The sequence below is a fragment of the Cuculus canorus genome, chromosome 1 (genome assembly GCF_017976375.1).
Source record: "Cuculus canorus isolate bCucCan1 chromosome 1, bCucCan1.pri, whole genome shotgun sequence".
NCBI lineage: Eukaryota > Metazoa > Chordata > Aves > Cuculiformes > Cuculidae > Cuculus > Cuculus canorus.
Window position 1 is genome coordinate 176716564 of NC_071401.1, and position 20808 is coordinate 176737371.

The following is a 20808-nucleotide window of genomic DNA, read 5'->3' on the forward strand; positions in this document are numbered from 1 at the left end:
GTGCTGCCCTGTCTCAAATGCAAGGTCAGGCAGAGCTGGCTCCAATGCTTCAAAACAGCAAGAGTTTTCACTGTTGTGAAGTTCACAATAACCTTAAAATTAGTCCTTGGAAAGGAACGGAATATGCATAAGATTTCTGGGAAGATTTATCCCTATGCGTGTCGGTGGGAAATCCATTCTATCCCAGCTCCTGCCTGGCTGCTCAGGATGGATGGCGATCGCTCCCTCGCGTCGCCCAGGCCGCAGAAAGGGTGCTCGCTTTCCACAACTCCAAAACGAGTCATAGGGAGTTTATTTGCCGGCATTTTCGGTGTCACAAGGACCGGGCTGCACGGTCCCCCCGTTTCCAAGCGCTCAGCGGGGTCTCTGCGGGGGGCAGAGGCGTGGCGGGGTCTGTGCAGGGGGGGCAGCGGTGCGGGCACAGCCCCCGCAGCCCCGGCGCTGCCCGGAAAGGCCCCGCTCGCCCCCCTTCCCCGTGGCCGCTGGGTGGTGGCGCGCGCAGCGCGTGCGCGGGGCGGGCGGACTGGCGGGCGGCGGGCGCTGCGCTGCCCCGGGCGCGGCAGTGCGACATGTCCCACCAGACCGGCATCCAAGGTACCCGCAGCGCGCACCGCCCTGCTTGACAGCCTCCTTCTCCTTCTCCTTCTCCTTCTCCTTCTCCTTCTCCTTCTCCTTCTCCTTCTCCTTCTCCCTCTCCTCCTTCTCTCTCCCCACCCTTCTCTCTCTCCCTTCCTCCCCTTCCCCCTTCTTTGCCCCTCTCCCCCCTCTCTGTTCTCCCCCTTCTTTCCCCCATTCCCCCCTCTCTCTTCCCCCCTCTCCTCCTCCCCCCTCTCTTCCCCCCTTTCCCCCTTCCTCTTTTCCCCCTTCCTCTTTTCCTCTCTTCCTCCTTTCCTTTGCCCCTTCTCCCTTTCCCCCTTCTCTCATTCTCTCCTCTCCCTCTCCTTCTTCCCCTCTCTCCTTCCTTCTCCCTCCCTCCCTCCTTCTCCCCTTTTCTCTGTCACCCCCTCTCCCGTCTCCCCCCCTTCGTCTCTCTCCCCCTTCCTCCCCCTTCTCCTTCTCCCCCCTCCTCCTTCTCCCCCCGAGGGTGGCCGCCCGCGGAGCGCCTTTACCCGGGCCGGGTTGGGGTTCGGCAGCTGCCGTGCCCGTGTAAACGAGCCGTTCCCGGCGGGATTTTCTCCCTTGCGGGGCCTTTTGTTGGCCGCTGGACCGGCCCGTCCTGCCCGCCGCGGGATGGCGGAGGAGCCGCTGCTCGTCCTCCCCGGCAGCGGAGCTTTCTCCGCTTTGTCCCCCCGGCTGGGGAGGCTGCAGAGAGCCGTGCCTGGGTCGGGGGGTCCCTCCCGGGGCGTGGGAGCCGCCGCGGGGCTGGGCTGGGGCGGCAGCGGGAGACCCGGAGCAGGGAAACCCGCTAAAACAATAATCACGGGAGGCCAAAAAGGGGAAAAATGCAGGAGAACCTTCCTCCCTCCCCCCCTGCGTTTTTTCCAGGCCTCGGACAGTGTGCGGAGCAGCTGGAAGGACAGCGGGTTGTTTCTCAGTTTCGCGGGTGCCGCCGCACCAAGGTCGCTAAGCAGGGATTATAGTGCGGGATTAGCGGGGGTCAGGTTTTGCTGTCTCCCATTTCTGCAATCTGCCGGTTCGGCGTCTTGCACCCTGCACTTTGCCTGCTCTCCCGTATTTATTGTTAAAGGTGACTTTTGTCCCAGCCGCGGCCGCTCTGAATTGCTCTTCTGTTCCCGTTTTCGTCCATCGGCTGCCTTTGGTCTGCACCCTTTCGCCTCTCCTTCCTCCACATGCCAGTCTTTCAGTCTTTTTTGCTGCCTCTTGTTTTAAGTTCCTCAGCACTTCTCAGGCTAGAGGTGCCCCTGGGATAGCTGTTTTTCCAAACTGGGGAGAACTGTTAGAGTGTCTTTTCATTCCCTTGTCCTCTCTTCTGGAGGGAGGAGCAGAAGAATATCCTGTTGCTTATCGCAGGAAGAGTGGCTAAGCCTCTTCTGCTGCTCTCCATGTCTTTGAGACTCTTCTGTCCTCTGAGGAGAGCTGTATAGAACTGGGCAGCTTTCCTGCACGGACCGTGCTTCGTCAGGCACTAATCAGGAGTCCTGTTTGCTGCAAAGCATCCACTTCTGCAATTTGGAAGAGGAATACCACTTGTTGTGCCATTGATGGCTTTAGCTACAAACAGGCTACTGTTGCTCATAAACAATTACAAGATTTGGCAGCAAGGGCTGCTCTTTTCTGGAAACAAAAATGAAATCATGAGGACAGTGATGCGTACCAGGCAGTTGCTAAAAGGACTGGACTTCCAAACAAGTCCATTTATCTGCCAGTGCAGATAAATAGTGTAGAAAGTAGCAGAATGCATCGAGCTCAGGAAAATACACTAGAGTATAGATATAGACTAGACATAAGGAGGAACTTGCTCACGATGAGGGTGGTGAAGCGCTGGCACAGGTTGTCTAGGGAAGTTGCGGATTCCCCATCCCTGGAGGTATTCAAGTGTTCAAGGCCAGGTTGGATCGGATCTTGGGCAGCCTGAGCTAGTGGGGCGTGTCCCTTCCCATGGCAGGGGGGTTGGAACTGGATGATAGTTAAGGTCCCTTCCAACCCAAACTATTCTATGATAATATGTTCACAGTCTTCTAAATAAGCTTAAAATAATATTCCCTGTGAAATATTTGTGAAATAAACCCAAGTTTTAATTCTGTAGATCTCTGCCATGCAGAAAGTTTAAGTAGAAAATAATATCACTGTTATGAATTTTAGAACATTTAGGGGGGGAAGCGTAGCTCGCTTTATAGTGAGATAGTTTCTCAAACGTTTTGACTCAAAATGTTACTTCAGGAACTGTCACAGTATTGGTATTGGTGCAGGGACTGCTGTATTTTGTTCTTGTTTTGCTGTGTGGGGTTGAAATGTGAGAATAAATAACAAAAAGATAATAGACAAGAAGAGGAAAAAAAGAAGTCTTAGGCTGGACATTAGGAAGAATTTCTTCACCATGAGTGTGGTGAGACACTGAAGCAGGTTGCCAAGGGAGGTTTTGGATGCCCCGTCCCTGAAGGTGCTCAAGGCCAGGTTGGATGGGGCCTTGGGCAGCCTGATCTAGTGGGATGTCCCCCTGCCCATGGCAGAGGGTTTGGAACTAGATGATCTTTAAGGTCTCTCCCAAGCCAAACTATTCTATGATTCTAAGTCCTGGGGGAACCAATAGGTCTAGAAAGTCAGGTAGTGTTTGCATGCTGAATGAAATGGTGAGGACCGATTAAGAGACGATTAGAAAAGCTGGCAGTAAATTATCGTGAGGGTCTGCACTGATTAGTGGGAAGATGCTAACTGGGATGAAGCTGGGGTTGGACTGGTAACCCGATAAATTTAAAATGTTTTGTGTATGGGCAGTAATATTCCTGGATACCATCTGACCATCTGTTCAGTTGGCCTCAACCTGACTGTAAATAATCCATTTTATTTGTTTCCTGGTTTAATGTTTGTTTTGCTAGTGCTTTGCTGTAGGATTACTTAAAGGACCAGTTTGCAATAAATGTTCCTCAATAAATGCTGTACAGCCTCCCTTTCTATGGTATAATTAAACTGATTTGCACTCAGATTATTTAGCAGAGCAGCTAAGATTAAGAATCTTCTTCATATGACTCAAGCACACTTCTTCAGTGTGCTAAGGGAGGTGAGTCTGTTATGTTTGCAGTGTGGTGTCAATGTCAATTATGGACATTTTAAAATATTTTCATTTACTTCTTTGTAAATTCATTACAAAGCTGTCCTGTTGTGATAGGTCGGGGTTTGAACAGTGTAGTCAAGATACATACAAGGAAATATGAAGTCAGAGGAGCAATGAGTGGCAGCCTTCACTGGTGCTATTCAGAGAGGTGTCCTCAGGAAAGACTAGACAAGTTCTAACGTTTTCCTGGCAGGCATAAAATTTCTGTCTGAAAGTTTGTACAAAGCCTGCAGACTTCATTAAGCTATTGTAATTTGAGATGTGTTATGTTTTTATTGTGTTGCTGTGTTAACCCTGAAACTTGAGAGTGGTGTTGTGATGTGACCTTTGATTTTCACAATGTTGAAAATCACAATGTTGAAAATCACATGGTGTGCTAGAAAGTAGGGCTGTTTTGTGATTTGGCCTGCCATCTTTTTGTGGCCGGAACAGTATGCGGCACGGAGGGAACATCCCTCCGGGATTACTTTTTCAGTCCAGCTTTGTAGTGGAGGGCCAGTTGGATGATTTTCCAGTGTTGTTCTTAATTTCATGAATATTCTTTGTCCTAGGAAAGTGAAACATCTTAATTTGTTTACTTTTATTTTCTTTTTCAGCTAGTGGAAGTGTTAAAGACACCTTTGTTGGAGCCAGAAATGGGCAATACCGGCTTTTAAAAATAGTCATTGACAATGGTTAGTCAAATTTTAATATTTTTCTTTGATTCTTTTAGGTATTTTTGTGGTTGGTTTAATGACCTACTTGTACAATTGTTTAAAAACCAAAACCTTGCAAAACTCAATATAACTAAGGTCTTTCATATATAGGAGGTAAGATTAAGTTTCAGTGGTGCCAAGCCTTTCAGTATGATGCTACTGTATTTTTGCATTTGATTTTTCCTTCCAATTGTCATTTCATATTTTACCAAGAACTGCTGTGTATTTCATGAGGATAATATAAATGAGCTTACTGTTATATCCTTACAAAGGAAAGAATAGAGGAAAGAAAATCCACACCTGTGTAGTGTTTTGTCACTTTGGTTGCTTCCATTAGGCAGAGATTCTTACACAGCAGCTGGTCACTTTAGATGGAGTATAAATGTTATCTGTCTTTTATACTAGGATCAGCTGCGTGTAGAAAGTCCTGTTAAAGCAGATGTTTAAGTAGTAATCTAGCTACATGGAAAATATCTTTAAAAATCTGTAACTTTGTACAAATTTTCAAAGCTAAGACTGTTCCTTAAATCTCATGTATATGTGTAAAGATAAAATCAAATAATTCTTCGCAGAACTTGAGTTTGATCTTTGCACTTCTTGGCAAGTGATAAAGGCTGCAAAGACGGCAAGGTAGAATGCATAATTACGTTTTCTTTTACTAGCAGTGCTGGTTGAGTGTATAAGACACTTTATACTTTAGTCCATCTTTTCAAGTATGTCAAATGCCTATCTTTGCTCTTCCTAGAGTTCATTAATTTACAGTATGCTGAAATACCTGTTAGCTGGAGAAAGATACACGTATATGTATGTACATACACAGAGATACTTTTATTGTTAGGTCAATAACCAACTGTTACCTTCTTTGTGTTTGCTTTTCTTGGGAAGTCTTTTGACCTTTTAATATTACTTGCCCTAAGGAAGTGGCAATAGTAATGTTATAGGCAGGTCACTGTAGTAAAGTCTTCCTAGCACAAGACAGCAAATGCTGGCATACCATTGAATTTCTTTTTCTTCCCCATTATGCAAGGTAAAACAGTGTGCTTTTGTATGTGTGCTACTTTCTGATAGGAAATGAAACCTGGAAGTAAGATACAAGTTGAAGACATGCCCTGTTTGTTTTTTTTTTTCTCTTTTTGTGTGTGTGTATATATGCATTTTGTCTCTATGTGGAAGCAGAGTCCAGTCTTTGATACTATTTTCCACAGTTCAAAAAGATACCTCTAAAACTCACAGAATTCTGGAAAGGGCACAGTTGCCTTGTTTGTCTGTAGGAGCTATCAACAACTGCCCTTAATCAGCAGATAGTAATCAGATTGAGTTCTGCTGAGTTAATAAGAGATTTTCTGCTGGGCAATAGAACTCCTCTGATTGTGTTTTTCTGTCTTAAATCCAAGCGAGTATAAAGCCACCTAGAGCTCAGAATTGGCAAGTATATTCTGAATGCTCTGGTCTAGGTGTACAACTTCAGCTACTTTGCATCTAACACAGAGAAGGGCCAAACACCCTCTCCCTGAGCTGCTCATGGTCTGTGACTTACTGGGGTGCAGTGCCTTGCTCTGAGAGCTTTGCTAGAGGCATTTGTATACTGTTGTACTTCTGTCTGGGGTTTTAGAAGTTATGTCCTAGACTCTCAAAAGGTATACAAAAGGTATTGTATACTGGCTACTATGATAGTCCTTGAACTGTTGTAGGATCCCATTTAAACAGGGTATTTCTGTTTTGATTGTGGGGGCTACTATTTACTGGGAAGCTGATGCATGCTTTGAAAGATGCGATACAAATACTTTCATTTGGAAGCTGAGATGTGATGTATAAGTAAGAGAAAAATCTATTTGCTACAGCTGTTGACATAATTAAATCTCATCTGAAGAATTCTATACAGACTTAAGCCAATTATGCATAATAAACAACTTCAGTCATTTAAAGAGACGATAGTTACGAAGCTGCATTAGAAAGAGGTTTATCTGCTTACGTAGTCAAGTTAAAGTGATTAGTGCAAGTGTATTCATTCCAAAATCTTCACTGAATAACTGAGTTACTGACTCCTTACAAAGAGTACAAACATTAATATGTTATAGCAGGAACATCAATAATTCTAAGCTCACTCTTATCGTATTTTCTACTTAAATATTCCAATTTAAAAATAAACCAACTGGCAGAAGACAGTTTTTATTCCCCTTCTGTGTACATTATGCTAAAAGGGATGATCAGTCTCATCCCTTCAGATTAAAGAACTTGATGACAACCAGCACATTACTTCTCAACTAATGTTATTTGGGTTACTTTAAGTTGGCATTTGAACATACACAGGTTTTGTAGGAATTCACCCACTTGCACAGACTGTACTTGGCTTCCATTATTGTGGACATAATTATGAAAGATGAAATGTCTGATTAACCGTAATTGTAATTACTGATTTTGAAACACAGTATTAAGTGTATTGTTGCTAACATGTAGCTTTGGTTATTGGTTGTAGAGCAGCTTGTTGTGGGATCCTCTAGGAGGCCAGTTGGATCATGGGAAAAAGATTATGATTCCTTTGTCCTTCCCCTACTTGAAGACAAGCAACCATGTTATATATTATACAGATTAGATTCTCAGAATGCTCAAGGATATGAATGGATCTTCATTGCATGGTCACCTGATCACTCTCCCGTAAGTAACTTTCATCGGAAACTTTGTGTTGTTAATGGCTTTTCAACAGTGCCAATTGATCTGAATACTAGATATGAAGGAAAAGGGATTTGAGGAATGAAGCATTCCTCTGCCTTCCCTTGATTTTTCCCCAGGAAAATGGGGAAAACATCTTTTTTGAAGCTGATGGAAGAGCAACATCAGTGGGTCTAGAGGGAGTGCAGCTGATCCAATTTATTTCTAGCCTGATTGGAGGAGACAAGAACATGTTTATTCCCTGTTTGTTTGTCTATCTCTCTGTCACGTTTTGTGAAAATTCATGGAAGTATTTAGGACAGAAATCTCAATGGGTGTTATCATAGACAGAAGGATTATAGTGTGAGCTCAATCTGTTCATTCTGTATTGCTTGCTGGCTGCCCAGCTGGCACTTGTAGATCTATGACCTGCTACAGAATATACTGCTCCTTAGTAGTTAGAGTTAAGAATTTCTAGGAGAAACTAGGGTACTGTGTGCAGGTTCTGGGAATGAGAGATGAGGGAAGACAGGAAGTAAAGCCATTCTAATATTCCTACTACTTTCAGTAGCAGCTAGGATATAATAAGACACCAGGAGCAGCATTGCATAGAAGAGATTAGCTGAAAAAGGTGAGGTATTGTGGTGAGGATGGCACGATGGTGAAATAAGAGGGGAAAATGGGACGGTTGAGAGAGGAATAAGTGACTATGTTAGACACAAGCTGTCAGGCAGCAAACACCATTAGTTTTTCTACCCCCAGAAAATTTAATTTTGCCACTCTGTAGTTGAATGTGGAGTTGCTATCAAATTAAAAATAATAATACTGAGTTGTTTGCAGTCTGCTCTTTCTCTATTTGTTGTATCCATTGGTACGCAGACCAGTGGCAAAAGATCTAAACAGTTGTGGGTTTTGCCATGTAAAATCAGTAAAGATTGTGTTGACTTTCCCCCCGCCCAGTTTAGAAAAAAGCTCATACTCTTATTAAAGGTGCATTTTAGTGTTGGAATTACTTGACAGTAATGCATGGTATCATGCTCTTGAGAATTTAATAGTGTGTGTTAGTATCATCATCTAGAGCTCAGTCCACAGATTTTATTCAGAACTACAACTCTATAATACATAAAATACTTGTTCAAGAAAGATATTTGTTAGTGGACTTGGTTTACCAATATACTGGATTCTGTGTGCGCACTGAAGGGTAAAAAAAGAAACAAAAAAAAAAAACCAAACCAAAACAACACTGTTTTATTACATGGTAGGTTCGTCAAAAAATGTTGTATGCAGCAACCCGAGCAACACTTAAGAAAGAATTTGGAGGTGGCCATATTAAGGATGAAGTATTTGGAACAGTACAGGTATGTTTTTCTTTTTAAAGCTAACATGCTGGCTTTAAATACTAAACTTAGTAGCTGATGTTACTGGTATGAATTTTGGGTATTTCTGCTCTTTTTTGATTAAAGAAAAAAGAGTTAAAAGCTATGTATATTATTCTAATATTAATCTGTAATTGCTGCCATTTGAACAAGTAACTAAGTATATTTAACAACTTCAGGCTAAGAAATCTTTGCTTCAAATGGTTATGAAAATTAAATAATCTAGGATTAATAGGAGCATCTCTCAGTATCGCTACATGGATGTGCATCTTCTAAAAGCTGTAATACAGTAAATTTTAGACCAATTGTATGCACAAGCCATTTTGGATACATGGTTCTGAATCAGAAACGAGCTTAGAGCAGCAATCTGTAAGCCATTAACATCTCAAATATTTTCATCTTAAACCATGGTTATGAAACTGTCCATTCTAGAATTTGACCATAAAGTGAAACTCACGTCCGTGGCTGCCATCTTAACATAAGAATTTTACTGATTTATTCAATGAAAATACTAATAATTGACTGTTCATTTGTGATAGTTGGAAGGTGCATGTATGAAATCTAGCAGGTTTCTATGTTGTTGAAAAAGGCTGCAAATACTGTGCATGTAAGGAAATACAAGGCTATTGCGTTACCTTGGTTTCTTTGAGAAATAAGTGGTTACGTGGTTGTGATGTCTGCCTGATTGTCAGGCAGACATCAGGCAGTCTTGACTTGTTAATCCATTGCCAGTTTTAAAGAAACACGTGCTAGAATTCTTGAAGATTCCTATAGCTTTCATGAAAACTGATGATTAGCTAGGGATCCAAATTATCCCTTCCCTTTTCCTCCTTCACCAAAGAGGGAGAGACTGCAGCAGTTACTTTCTGTTTGGCCTGTTAACTAGTTCATTGTATGCACAAATCTGAACCAAAGCACCACCGCTTTGGACACAGGCAGCTGATGCTGAAGGAAAGAGTTGGAGATTTGAGAAAGAACAGAGGAGCTTGTAGTGGCAACAAAGCTGTAGAAGAGACATGGGCTGTTGTGGTGGACATACAAGTCTGTAAGAACATGAAGCTAATAATTCTGCTGCTCAACTAGTAAATAATTTGTGGTATTCAGCATCAACCTGTAATGGAGGCAGAGTAATCCTAACTAACACACTTAACAAACCTCTCCGGAGAAGCTGTATTCTAGAAGAGTAGAAAATTGAGTTTGCGAAAAGGGTTTACTGGTAGATGTCATGGTTTTTTGCTTGCTCATTCCATTAACTGATCTCTCACCACCAAACCACTAGCAATCTATGTATTACATAGAATTTGTGTCTAGCCCTACAACTTGGAGCCCAAGTTTGAGCTTCCATTGCAATTGTAAGGAATGAGCGTTGAATTTGTATATTAATGTTCTTTCAGAATGTGCTTGGGGCACTTAGAGGATGGAGTCAATGAAACTTGCTTTTCATTATTTTACAGCTTAATATATCTCTAAATTGTTGGTTTCAGTGACTCTATGGTAACTGGCCTGTAATGTTCATCTATGTGAAAACTGTAGCTCCTTTGAGTTATTCAGGTCACAAACCTCACTCAGAATCTTGATTGTCAGCATCCAGTGGGTTACTTTGTCTTTATTTTGTTAGATGGATGGTTTAGTTGCAACCAGCTCTGTTATCCTGGTGGAACTTGGCTATAGGCCCACCTGCTAGCTACCTCTGGGCTCCCGAAACAAGGCATAACGGAATATTGGCACTGGAAATTATATTTGGCAAGGTCTGTCTCTTTCAGAAGGGGAAGAGCTAAAAAGGAGCTTTCTCTTTTTTTTTCCTCAGAACTTGAGTATAAAATCACATTCATATGATTGCATAAAGTCCTGCACTTTTTAGGAGGTAACTACTTTTTATGCTGCATAGAACATCTTCGAAGAAAACTTTTATTATCAAAAAATGTTTAACATTGATATTGTACTTTCAGGATGATGTTTCACTGAATGGATATAAAAAATATTTGATATCACAGTCCTCCCCTGCACCTCTGACTGCAGCAGAAGAAGAACTTCGACAAATTAAGATTAATGAGGTACCTACAATGTCTTTGAGCATGGGCAGGAAACAGGGGGCAGAGTTCCAAGTGTATTGTAAGGAAAAAGTCTTTTTGGGGTGAAAAATGGCAGAGCAGAAAATGGAAAGTTCCAGAAAATTTGATTGGATGAGGATATAGATTTACTTCTCTGTGAGTTGAGACTGCAGGATGATGATGGCTGGAGTTGAAGTGGTGTGATCTTGATGAGTTTGGAAGTCCTAGTGTCTGTGAGTCGGAGGTCTTGCAACTGCAGAGCTTAATTGCTGCAACTTTAGCTCTTAATGTGCTTTTAATATCTCTGGATATGCTTCATTGTGAAGGGTAGCTGAGCACTGGCACGGTTTGCCCAGGGAGATTATGCAGTCTCCATCTTGGAGATACTCAAAAACCGTCTTACTAGAAACCTGGATAACTGGTTCCAGGTGGCCCTGATTGAACAGGGTTGTTGGATGAGATGAACTCTGGAGGTGCCTTCCAACCTCAGCCATTCTGTGATTGCCCACACACATTTCCCAAGGCGGCAGAAATTGTAGAGAAAACACAAAACAGGACCTGTTGCAGTGAATGACTGCCAGGGGTATTTCAGCAGCCTTATTCCTAGAGAAAACATAGTTAGCTTCCAGCACCAGTGTACTTGTCTTTAAGACTGAAGGGAAGTGACTGAAATTCCAATAAAAATAAGACTGAAATCCAAAACAAGTAGCTAATCCTTTTGAGAGACTGGCTGACTTTTGCTACAGATGCTTTATAGAAAAACCTCTAACAAATGCCTTTAACCAAACGATTTGCTGATTGCCAGCTAGCTAGTGACTGGAAAGTTTCAGAGGATTCTTTTCTCATATTTGTCCTTAATCACTGTTTGTGTTCAGACACGTACTGAAGTAGGTCATGTGCTGATCTTATTTGTTCTTTAGGCTTATATTGTACAGCCATGGTACATGTGTTTGATATATGGCTTACTTCTGCAGCTGTATACCAGCAAACATTCATGTTAAATGCAGCTCTGTATCTTCTCTTAGGTTTTCACTCTACTGCGATTTTGCTGCAACTTTGATTTTTTCTTTCAGTGGTGTCTTTTGTTATTCTCCATGTCTTAATTTTGATTAATCCAGTGTAGAAATGCAACACTGCATTTTACTTTAACTGCTTAAAAAAAACCCGGTAATAAATGCAAAATTTCAGTGGTATCGATGATCACTTCTGTTATTAGGATTCTCTTACGCACTACATGCATTGTGTTTAACAGCTGATTCAAGCAAACTAAAATTTTGTGTGCTATTTTGAAGCTTCAGCAGTGATCGCTGTGCTTTTGTGAGATTTGGTTTTGTGAGCAACTATACGTTGCTGCTATTTTGGCTTGCTCTGAAGCATCTTGTATTACATTAACTTATGTAATTTCTCTTCATTGTTTCTACCATTATGAAGCCTGTAATGAGACTCAGAAAACTAAAAGCTTTCTGATTTTAAACAAATAAATAATAATTTGAGTTTTCTGTATGTATGTTCTTTAATAATTATCCTAAGAAGTATTTTACTGGGTCACATCAAAGGATCGCCTAGTCTGCTGTCAGGTTCCTGAATAAACAACAGCAGAAATCTAGGAAGGATGTAAGAGCAGGGCAAGAAGGCAATGGTAATTCCCTTCAATCCTCATCTGTTGCCTCAGTGTTTGTAGGTGGGAATCTTCCTGAGCAAGAGATGATGTCTTACTATTACAATTGTTCTTCATGGCTTTTTCATCCATCATCTAGTTGTGTCTTTTTTCTAAATTAGCATAAAGTTTTTGTTGGCCGCAGATCTTATAGCTGTGTATTCCACAGGTTGACAAAATACTATACAAAGAACTGTTGCCTGCTATCAGTTTATTCTGATATCCCTACACATTGTGTGGGGAAGGCAGAGAAACGTCATTAGGTCATTCCTCAGTTTCCTTCTCCTCTTTGATAAGGTAGCCCTGTCCCAGAAGGGCAACTGTATCCTGAGCTGCATCAGAAGAAGTGTGGCCAGCAGGAAGGTGATTCTGCCCCTGTAGTCCACTCTGAGGCCTTTCTTGGAGTATTGTGTCTAGCTCTGGAGTCCTCAGTACAGGGAAGACATGAACCTGTTGGAGCGGGTCCAGAGGAGGTTAACAAAAATTACCATAGGGATGGAACACCTCTTCGGTGAAGAAAGACTGAGAGAGTTGGGGTTGTTTAGCCTGGAGAAGAGAAGGCTCCTTGTGGCCTTTCAGTACTTAAAGAGGGCTTATAGGAAAGATGAGGACGAACATTTTAGCAAGGTCTGTAGCAATAGGACAAGGGGTACTGGATTTAAACTAAAGGAGGATAGATTAATACTAGGTATAAGGAAGAAATTTTTTATAGTGGGGCTGGTGAAACACTGGCACAGGTTGCCCAGAGAGGTGGTAGATGCCCCATCCCTGGAAACATTGAAGTTCAGGTTGGGCAGGGCTCTGAGTAACTTTATCTAGTTGAAGATGTCCCTGCTTGTTGCAGGGGGGCTTGGACTAGATGACCTTAAAAAGTCCCTTCAAACCCAAACCATTCTGCAATTCTGTATCCATGGACCTCTGCTGTATTCCTTATCAGTTATTTCTTCCAGGCTGAAGAGTTCTAATGTAGGTGACTCCTCCTCTTAAAGAAGGCACTCCATACTTCTGATCCCTTTGCTTTTCTCTGTATTTTTTCCAGTTCTGCTATATAATTAATGAAATGGAGAGATGGGGAAGGCAGAACTGCATGTGGTATTCAAGATGCAGGCGTGTTACTGATTTCTAGAGTGCTTAATTATGTGCTCTGCTCTCTTCTCTTTTTCTAACAATTCATAACATTTCATTTGTGGATGGGGAGCTTTGGGATTTTTGCCAAGATTGGCCACTGGGCTTGTATTTTCAGAGATATTCAGTGTGACCTGCAAGGTCTTGCTTCTGAATAGCAATTGCTAGCTCAACCCCATCATCATACAGGTAGAAGAGAGGGGGTTATTTTATTCTCTCCTGTGTACGTTAGTTTACATTTAATCACAGTCAGTATCGTCTGCCATTTTATCTACCACCCGGTAACCATCAATAACAAATCTTATGGTATAGATTCAAAAATTTTTAAGTGACTTAAGTGTTTTTCTTTTGCTTTAACGGTCTGAAATATGTTGCAGTGTGGACAAATAGATTTTGTTCTTTTTAATTAAGTCTGGAGTTATGATGGGTTACTCTCTTCCCTTGCCTGTCCCCATGCATCACAGCTCATTTTTATGTTGTTTTTTTGTTTTATACTTATATTTTAATATGGTTTATATAGTGTGGTATTTTGTTGCGGTTTATTATTTTTGGGTTGCCTTTTTAATGTTTATTCATCAGGCTTTTGTGCAGATATACTTTACCAATTTTTTTACATAACCTTCATAAATTTATCAATCTTTATATGAAAGTAAGCTCTTCAACCTGCGTTCTTCTCCTCTTTCCTTGTTTCTGACTAGCTGTTCGTTAAAATGTGAAGTATAATTTAGTGTTGCCCCAAGTATCTTTGGTTTTTATTTTTTTTATTGGTGTATTTCATATTTTATTAGCATCTCTTTTTAATTCAAGCTAAATATCTTCTAGTTGATAGATCTAAGACCCACTCTTTCTATTTTGTATACTTTGAACAATGAACAACTGTGTAGCTTACTGTTACACTGAATGTTTTTACTTTGTGTTAGACCTTCAAGAAGTAAAAAATTTTGATTTTGTTTGATGTCGTTTGCTTTCCTTTTGGTATGGGCTTTTTTGGGGGAGGGTGTTGAAGCAGGAGGGAGGGAAGTGGCTTTGCTTTCCTTTCAAGAAGATCTGTTGGTCTCATAAGATATTGTTTCTTCCTCTCTAGACATGACATTTTTATGTTTTGATCTAAAATTTTTCAAGATACAACCAAGTTTATAAGCAATATTGTCAGTTCAAAAGTATATCATGATATATGAAAATCAAGTTCTTTCCTCCTGGCTTATTGTATCTTTATACCAGAATTTAACTTGGAGCTTCTTCACTGGCGCTTGAGCCAGTTTGCTCTCTAAGGAGTCTGTTTGTTCTGCAAAGCCACCCGTTTCAGACATAGGAAACTGTTTTCAGGTTAGCAAGCACACATGACCTGTAAATTAAAAAGTTCAGATCTGTTGTATATGGGGATGATGTTTTAAGGTAGTTTGTTCTCAGAGCAGCCACTGCTAACTCTGTGTGTAACCTTATACAGTGCATTGTCAGTTATTGTATCAAATCAAATGAATGCTTGCAAAGGTTTCTGTTTACATCCTAATTAACTTGTGTTCCAGGTACAGACAGATGTTGGTGTAGATACTAAGCATCAAACATTGCAAGGAGTAGCATTTCCCATTGCTAAAGAAGCTATTCAGGCTTTGGAGAAATTGAAAAATAAGAAACTCAATTACGTACAACTGGCAAGTATAAAATACTCTAATTTTTTTTTAATAGTGAGTATAAAATAGATTACCTGCACATTAAACAATATGTGTTGATGATGTACACTAATAAATTACCATTCTGTATTAGATTAATTCAATTCTTTTTCCATCCTGTCATGTCCTCTAGTTTGCTTTCTGTGCATTAACTATATTCAGGTTTCTTTTGTTAACAGCAAATTGATATGAAAAATGAAACTATTATTTTGGCCAACACACTTCATACTGAAATTAAGGACTTGCCAAAAAGAATTCCAAAGGACGCTGCACGTTACCACTTTTTCCTGTACAAGCATGCCCATGAAGGAGACTACTTGGAATCCATAGGTATGAGAAAATTTCCCAGCATGAAATTTCATTGGCTTGTTTCAAGTACATTAGTAATTTTGAGACAGAGGAAAAGATGTGTCATAAAAGTAATCTCTCTGTCATCATGATCATAAATTTCATCGTCATTTGGTTGTGAAATGACTTCTGAAGAGTCCTTATGTTTAGATAATAGTGAGCTATTCCTTTTGACTATGAACGTCCATAAATTAGTTGCCGTATGAAAACAAAGATACTGGCCATTCTCCCATCCTTCGTTTGAAATGAAACACTTGAAGCAAAAAAGATTCATAGTGGTGTTATGTTTTTCCCTTTCAGGCTATGTAGTTGATTTGCAATGCTTCTCTGGTGTAAATGATTTTATAATGCGGGTTTTGATGGAGTGTAGTTATGATCTGATTTGTGGTGGGGTTTTTTTGCAGTTTTCATCTACTCTATGCCTGGGTATACCTGTAGTATACGAGAACGGATGCTCTACTCTAGTTGCAAAAGTCCGCTGTTAGAAATTGTAGAAAGACAGTTGTGGATGCAGATAATTAGAAAGGTAAGTACACTGGCACTACTGGTATTTTCTCTGTCCCTCTGCTCCCTTGTTAATATCTAAGTACAGGTGTCTCTGCCACCACCTTCTCTAAAGAATGAATACCATTGTGTAACTATTAAAGTTTGTCCTGAGCACGAAATACATGTTGATAAAACTCCAGATACAAAGTTAAGTCACAGAAGCTTTTCTCTGGTTCGTAATTTCTACGCTTTTATAGCTTTAACAAACATATCCTTGTGCATCAAGGGAGCGTTTGAGAGTACTTTGAAGGACTGTTTAGAACTAACATGACTTGTTATGAAAGGACCTGTCATATTTTGAACCACAACAAATTGTTGTCGTTGAATACTAAATTCCTTTAAAGCCAAAGTTATTTAAGCATTTTCAAAATAATATGAAGCTGCAGTTCTGGAACTTCAAACTGCTATCTTGATGGGGCAAACAAGGATTTGTAAGTAAGCTGATGTTTTCACAGTGTATCACTTTTACTACTATGCAGTAAGTTCCTTCTCACCTCCAGAACAGAGACTATAGCAATGAGCAAAAAAGTCCATTTGTGGAATATGTGGCCTATGGTTATGTTCTTGAAGTGTGAGCTGCAAATTTGCAAAAACTTTGAGGCTTGATTCTCTGGGGATTATGTTTACCTAAAAAACTGCAGACTTAATACTAACCATTGTTACTGAGGTGACATGAATTAAGTAGATTATCATTAGTTGTTTTTATATGTAATTATTTCTCAGAAATTTCCTACAATGAAATAAATGTACCATGTGACTCTTGAAATTGCTGTAGACATATTTCTGAAGCACTTAGTTGTAACAGCAGTACCGTGGCTGGCGAGTCCATCAAGGGCTATGATCGGCACGCCGTGAAGTGTCAAATGATCAGCAGAGCAGGTCTAAAGCATTTCTCTGAGTGCAATTTGGAACACTGGAGTTTGGCTTGAGAACAGCATTTTCTTTCCATTCAGGTTTATATGCCTAAATTTTGGAAACCAAAATATCCCCTCCCTTTTGTTCATTAAACTCATTTCAGCTTTTCCCTGGTTTGAATACTTGAATCATATAAGCTGTTTGTACTCCTCCCCTTCTTTCTCAAGAAGTAACAATATATATGCATGTTGCTTTCACAATTAGTGTTTAAAGCAGATTTTAGTGAAAAATTTTAATTCTTTAAATATGGAGATTATGTTGTAATAACAGAAAGGTTTTACTTTAGAGGGGAGGAAAAGGGAATTGTAGTTCTGAAATCCACATGCTGCTTTCTTATCTTTTATTACGGAAGTTACTTTACAGATGAGTAAATAAGCACTTGTTTCCACATGGAATGTGTACTCCTAGTTAGTATTAACATATAGACTGTGCCAAAGCTTGGGACAGAGGAAGTTTCAGGAAAAATAATTAAGTGAAATCACACATAATATTGGCAAGAGTGTAGTGGATTCTCAGAAAAATGATCCAAACTTCCTAGGCTATTAGGCACCAGTAGGAGAACGTTTTATGCTCCAATCTGAACATTATTGCACGTATGGTTTTAATTTAGTATTTAGAGCTTCAGCTAAATTTTGAAATGTTTTAAAATATGTCTTTAAGATGAATATGATAAATGTTCATGTTTTTCTTTTTCAGATTGAAATAGATAATGGTGATGAGTTAACTGCTGACTTTCTTTATGAAGAAGTTCATCCAAAACAACATGCTCACAAACAAAGTTTTGCTAAACCAAAAGGTCCTGCGGGGAAGAGGGGAATACGAAGACTGATTAGAGGTCCAGCAGAGACTGAAACGCCTAGTGATTAGAAATTATTGTTTGCGTTTGTTAGGAGGTTTTACAGTAAGAAATTAAATTCTGGCTTTTGACAATGAACTGAAATCATTCCATTCATAGATGCTAGAGAAAAAAAGGCTCATTTGACTCTCCTTTTCTGACCTCAACACATTTTATATTGTTACATGATTATATTTGTTGACCATGTTTTATGACATCTGGAAGAACTAATGATTTTAAAGCTAGAGGAGGAAAACTAAGCTAGTACCCATTTATTTTAAATGATAATCCATTATTTAGTAGCTGTACATGTGATCATAAACTTTGCAGACTTAAGACTATAATAAGCTCGTGTATTCTGTATGTTGCAGCTGTATGCCTAGATAACAAATCTGTATTCTTATGAGTAGACTATTGAAATCCATAAGTTTTTCCGTGTGAGAAGAGCTGAAGGACTATGTAGCATTGTCTAGATAAATCTTTATTTTTCCTTATAGCTCTTACAAACAGTAGTACAACAGAAGGTTTTCTTCTGGTTTTGACATGCTGCATTATTAGGCTTTGTTGTTGTTTTGTTTAATAGAGAAGATAAACTAAAATCAGTTATCCGTCAGCTAATGTAAGTGTTCAGGAATAGCTGGATGTTTTTCCACACAAAAGCATGGTCATTTCAAATTCATAATGAATTTCATGGAACTGACTTTTAAAGAAATCTGACTTAAGACCACTATAGGTTTTCCAGACTTCTATACCATTCATAAGCCTTACATATTAAGTACTGAATGACCAAGTAAAAGGTGATTAAAAGTGCATGAGTTAGTATACTCGGTAGAGTATATGGAGCTGCTTTCAAAGCAATATGCTTAAAGTTTCTAATAAATAATTGATTGTCTGCACACTTGGATCTAAAACTGTGAAAATTAAGTAAAAATTCAAATAGACTTGTTTCCTAATGGTCAGTTATTCTTGAGATCCCAGTGCGTTTGCAATATCAACTGCAATTTTAACTTTCAAGTTATTCTGAAAGTGACTTTTCTAAATGTTTGAACTTTAATAGTAACTTAAATCTGTAACAAAATCCAGCCAGGTCTTGAATAACTGCTGGCAGCACCTGGTTTGGATTTTGTCTCTCCGCCCGCTCCCTCTCCTTCCCTTCTCCAAATACTAAAATCAGACACAGTAGTTTAAACTTAATTGAACCGTGAGTAATGTCTTCAAAAGGTAGAGGAAAAATAGATTATTTTAGTAATTGAGTTGAAGAAGAATTAGATGTGGAAATAAAGTATTGGATGACCTTAAATATTTAAAGTTGTGCAATGAGGCAAATACTAGTGGATAGGTTATATTCCCCGGTGGGGACTTGCGTTTTACTGTCTTGTATGTGAACTTTGTGGGGTTTTCTTCTGTTTTTTTAAAAAGCCACGTGGGCGTTGCAAGTCTGGTTCACGGCATAGAATCATAAGTGCTGGATGTACACATCGTATAGCCCAATCTCGTGTTTACCTAGTAGAGGATAGATTGTCACCTAGTTTTGTAGCAAAAGAGTGCTTTGACACTACTAGTTCTTGATAAAATTTGCTTTATCTTATATATTATTTTGTTTGGAGATACTAGCTTGTTACTGATGTCTGAGATTGCACTATATAATGTGAAGATTGCAATAGCTGTTGCTTTTACTGTGTTTTTCTATACCCAGTAGAAATTTGACACCTCAGCTTTTTCTCATTTAATCTTATACACTACATCAATCCAGTTCATTAGCTCTTCATCTCTCAGCTCATCTCCTCCTTGCCCTTAGCTACTGTGTTCTTTTTCTGCCTTGTGCTGCATCTCTCTAGGGCAAGGAGCTGTTCTTGGGAGTGTTCCTTCTATGTCCTACCTGTCAGGCAAGTGTCATTGTTTTTTAAACACGGCTGATGTGCGTGCAGCTCACTGTGCACTGTAATTAAACGTATTTTGGGTTGAACTCTGAATCTTTTCAGCACATCTGATTTACTTTGGGGTATGGGTTAGTTTTTTTAAAATTTGTTTTGGGGATGTTAAAGGAAAACCTTTGAGTGTAGCAGTTAAAAATTACCACTTTTTGTTTTAATTTAATATTCCTGTCCATGTCGGCCATACTGAGAGTGCACATACATTTTCATGTTTATTTGAGCCAGTAAAGAAGTTCAGCTTTTTAATAACAAATATTTCAAATAACAAACAGTTTAACTTGATATGGTTATGTGCATGTTGTATTTTGGTTTCTTTATTTCCCTAATCTTACGCTAGGCAGGTGGGGATAGGAGGTACAAAGCTTAGGCTGGAGCATGGTGAGGCCTGGTGAAGTGATTATGCCAGGGAGTTTATAATGAGCTGCTATAGAGTTCAGCCCAAACCACACATTTTAAGTTATTTTACTTGAAACTATTCTATGTGAGTGTACAACCCCCAACCAGGCAGCAGAGAGTTATGTCCTGAGCTTATTCCCCCTCACCTTTCCCTTAAAACAGAGTTGTATGAAGTCTTGCACTGCCGACTGCCTCTCCAGGCCTCTTGTAGCTATTTTCCTGACAAAGCAATAAGAAGCATCTGCTCTTTTTGAGAGATCCATCACGTTTACATCTGCATCGGTGCCTCACGTAACACTACTACTGTTAATGAATGTTCAAAGCCAGCACAAAATGAGGGCATTAATGACAGTTATTCCTTTACTGTCTCTGGTTATTTAGTAATTGAAAGCGTCCACTCAAAATTGTTGTTGGCCTTCATAAAGCCCAGAAGCAGTGCAGCTGCTTGCAAATAACTCACAAGCTATTAAATACTTGTTAATTAACATGACAGCTAATTATTTTTCAGTGTTTATGTTGCAAGGTAGGAGAATTTTTGATGTTTTAAAACACTCCTATCAGAGGTTTGTAAAACTAATCAAGGTGATAATTGCTCAGTTACTTGGAGAAACACACGGATAAAAGAAACTTTTGATTTACGCTGTCTGTATTCAGTGAAAACCACCTTCAGATGCTAAAATTAACTAAGTTTATCTATTTTGTAATTTACTTTATAAATAAAGATTGATGCTTTATTTTTATGTTGTCTGAATCATTTGATAATCTCTTTAATATTGTGACATCGTGATGTGTAAGTAAGTAAGTAACAGGTGGTTCCTGCGAGACAAGAAGGCAACAAGCAGTTGCAGGGTAAGAAGGGGGGGTGTCAGAAACTGATT

General features: G+C 39.8%; 1 protein-coding gene across 2 annotated transcripts; it reads left to right on the forward strand.

Annotated features, from left to right (window-relative positions):
- Positions 1-452: 452 nt before the first annotated feature.
- On the forward strand, positions 453-20664 carry TWF1 (twinfilin actin binding protein 1). Of its 2 annotated transcripts, XM_054088968.1 has the most exons (9): positions 453-594; positions 4330-4407; positions 6905-7083; positions 8340-8435; positions 10403-10507; positions 14813-14938; positions 15136-15286; positions 15709-15830; positions 17462-20664. In XM_054088968.1, the coding sequence occupies exons 1-9, from the start codon at positions 570-572 to the stop codon at positions 17630-17632; spliced, it is 1053 nt and encodes a 350-aa protein (XP_053944943.1). In that variant the 5' UTR covers positions 453-569; the 3' UTR covers positions 17633-20664. The 2 variants fall into 2 exon arrangements, with proteins under 2 accessions (XP_053944943.1, XP_053944948.1); XM_054088973.1 differs by lacking the exon at positions 10403-10507.
- The last annotated feature ends 144 nt before the right edge of the window (positions 20665-20808 follow it).

Coding starts and splice junctions, on each gene's coding strand:
- TWF1 (XM_054088968.1), top strand. CDS start 570: ATGTCCCACCAGACCGGCATCCAAG. Junction 8,436..10,402: donor AAGTATTTGGAACAGTACAG/GTATGTTTTTCT, acceptor TTGTACTTTCAG/GATGATGTTTCACTGAATGG. Junction 15,287..15,708: donor AGACTACTTGGAATCCATAG/GTATGAGAAAAT, acceptor GTTTTTTTGCAG/TTTTCATCTACTCTATGCCT.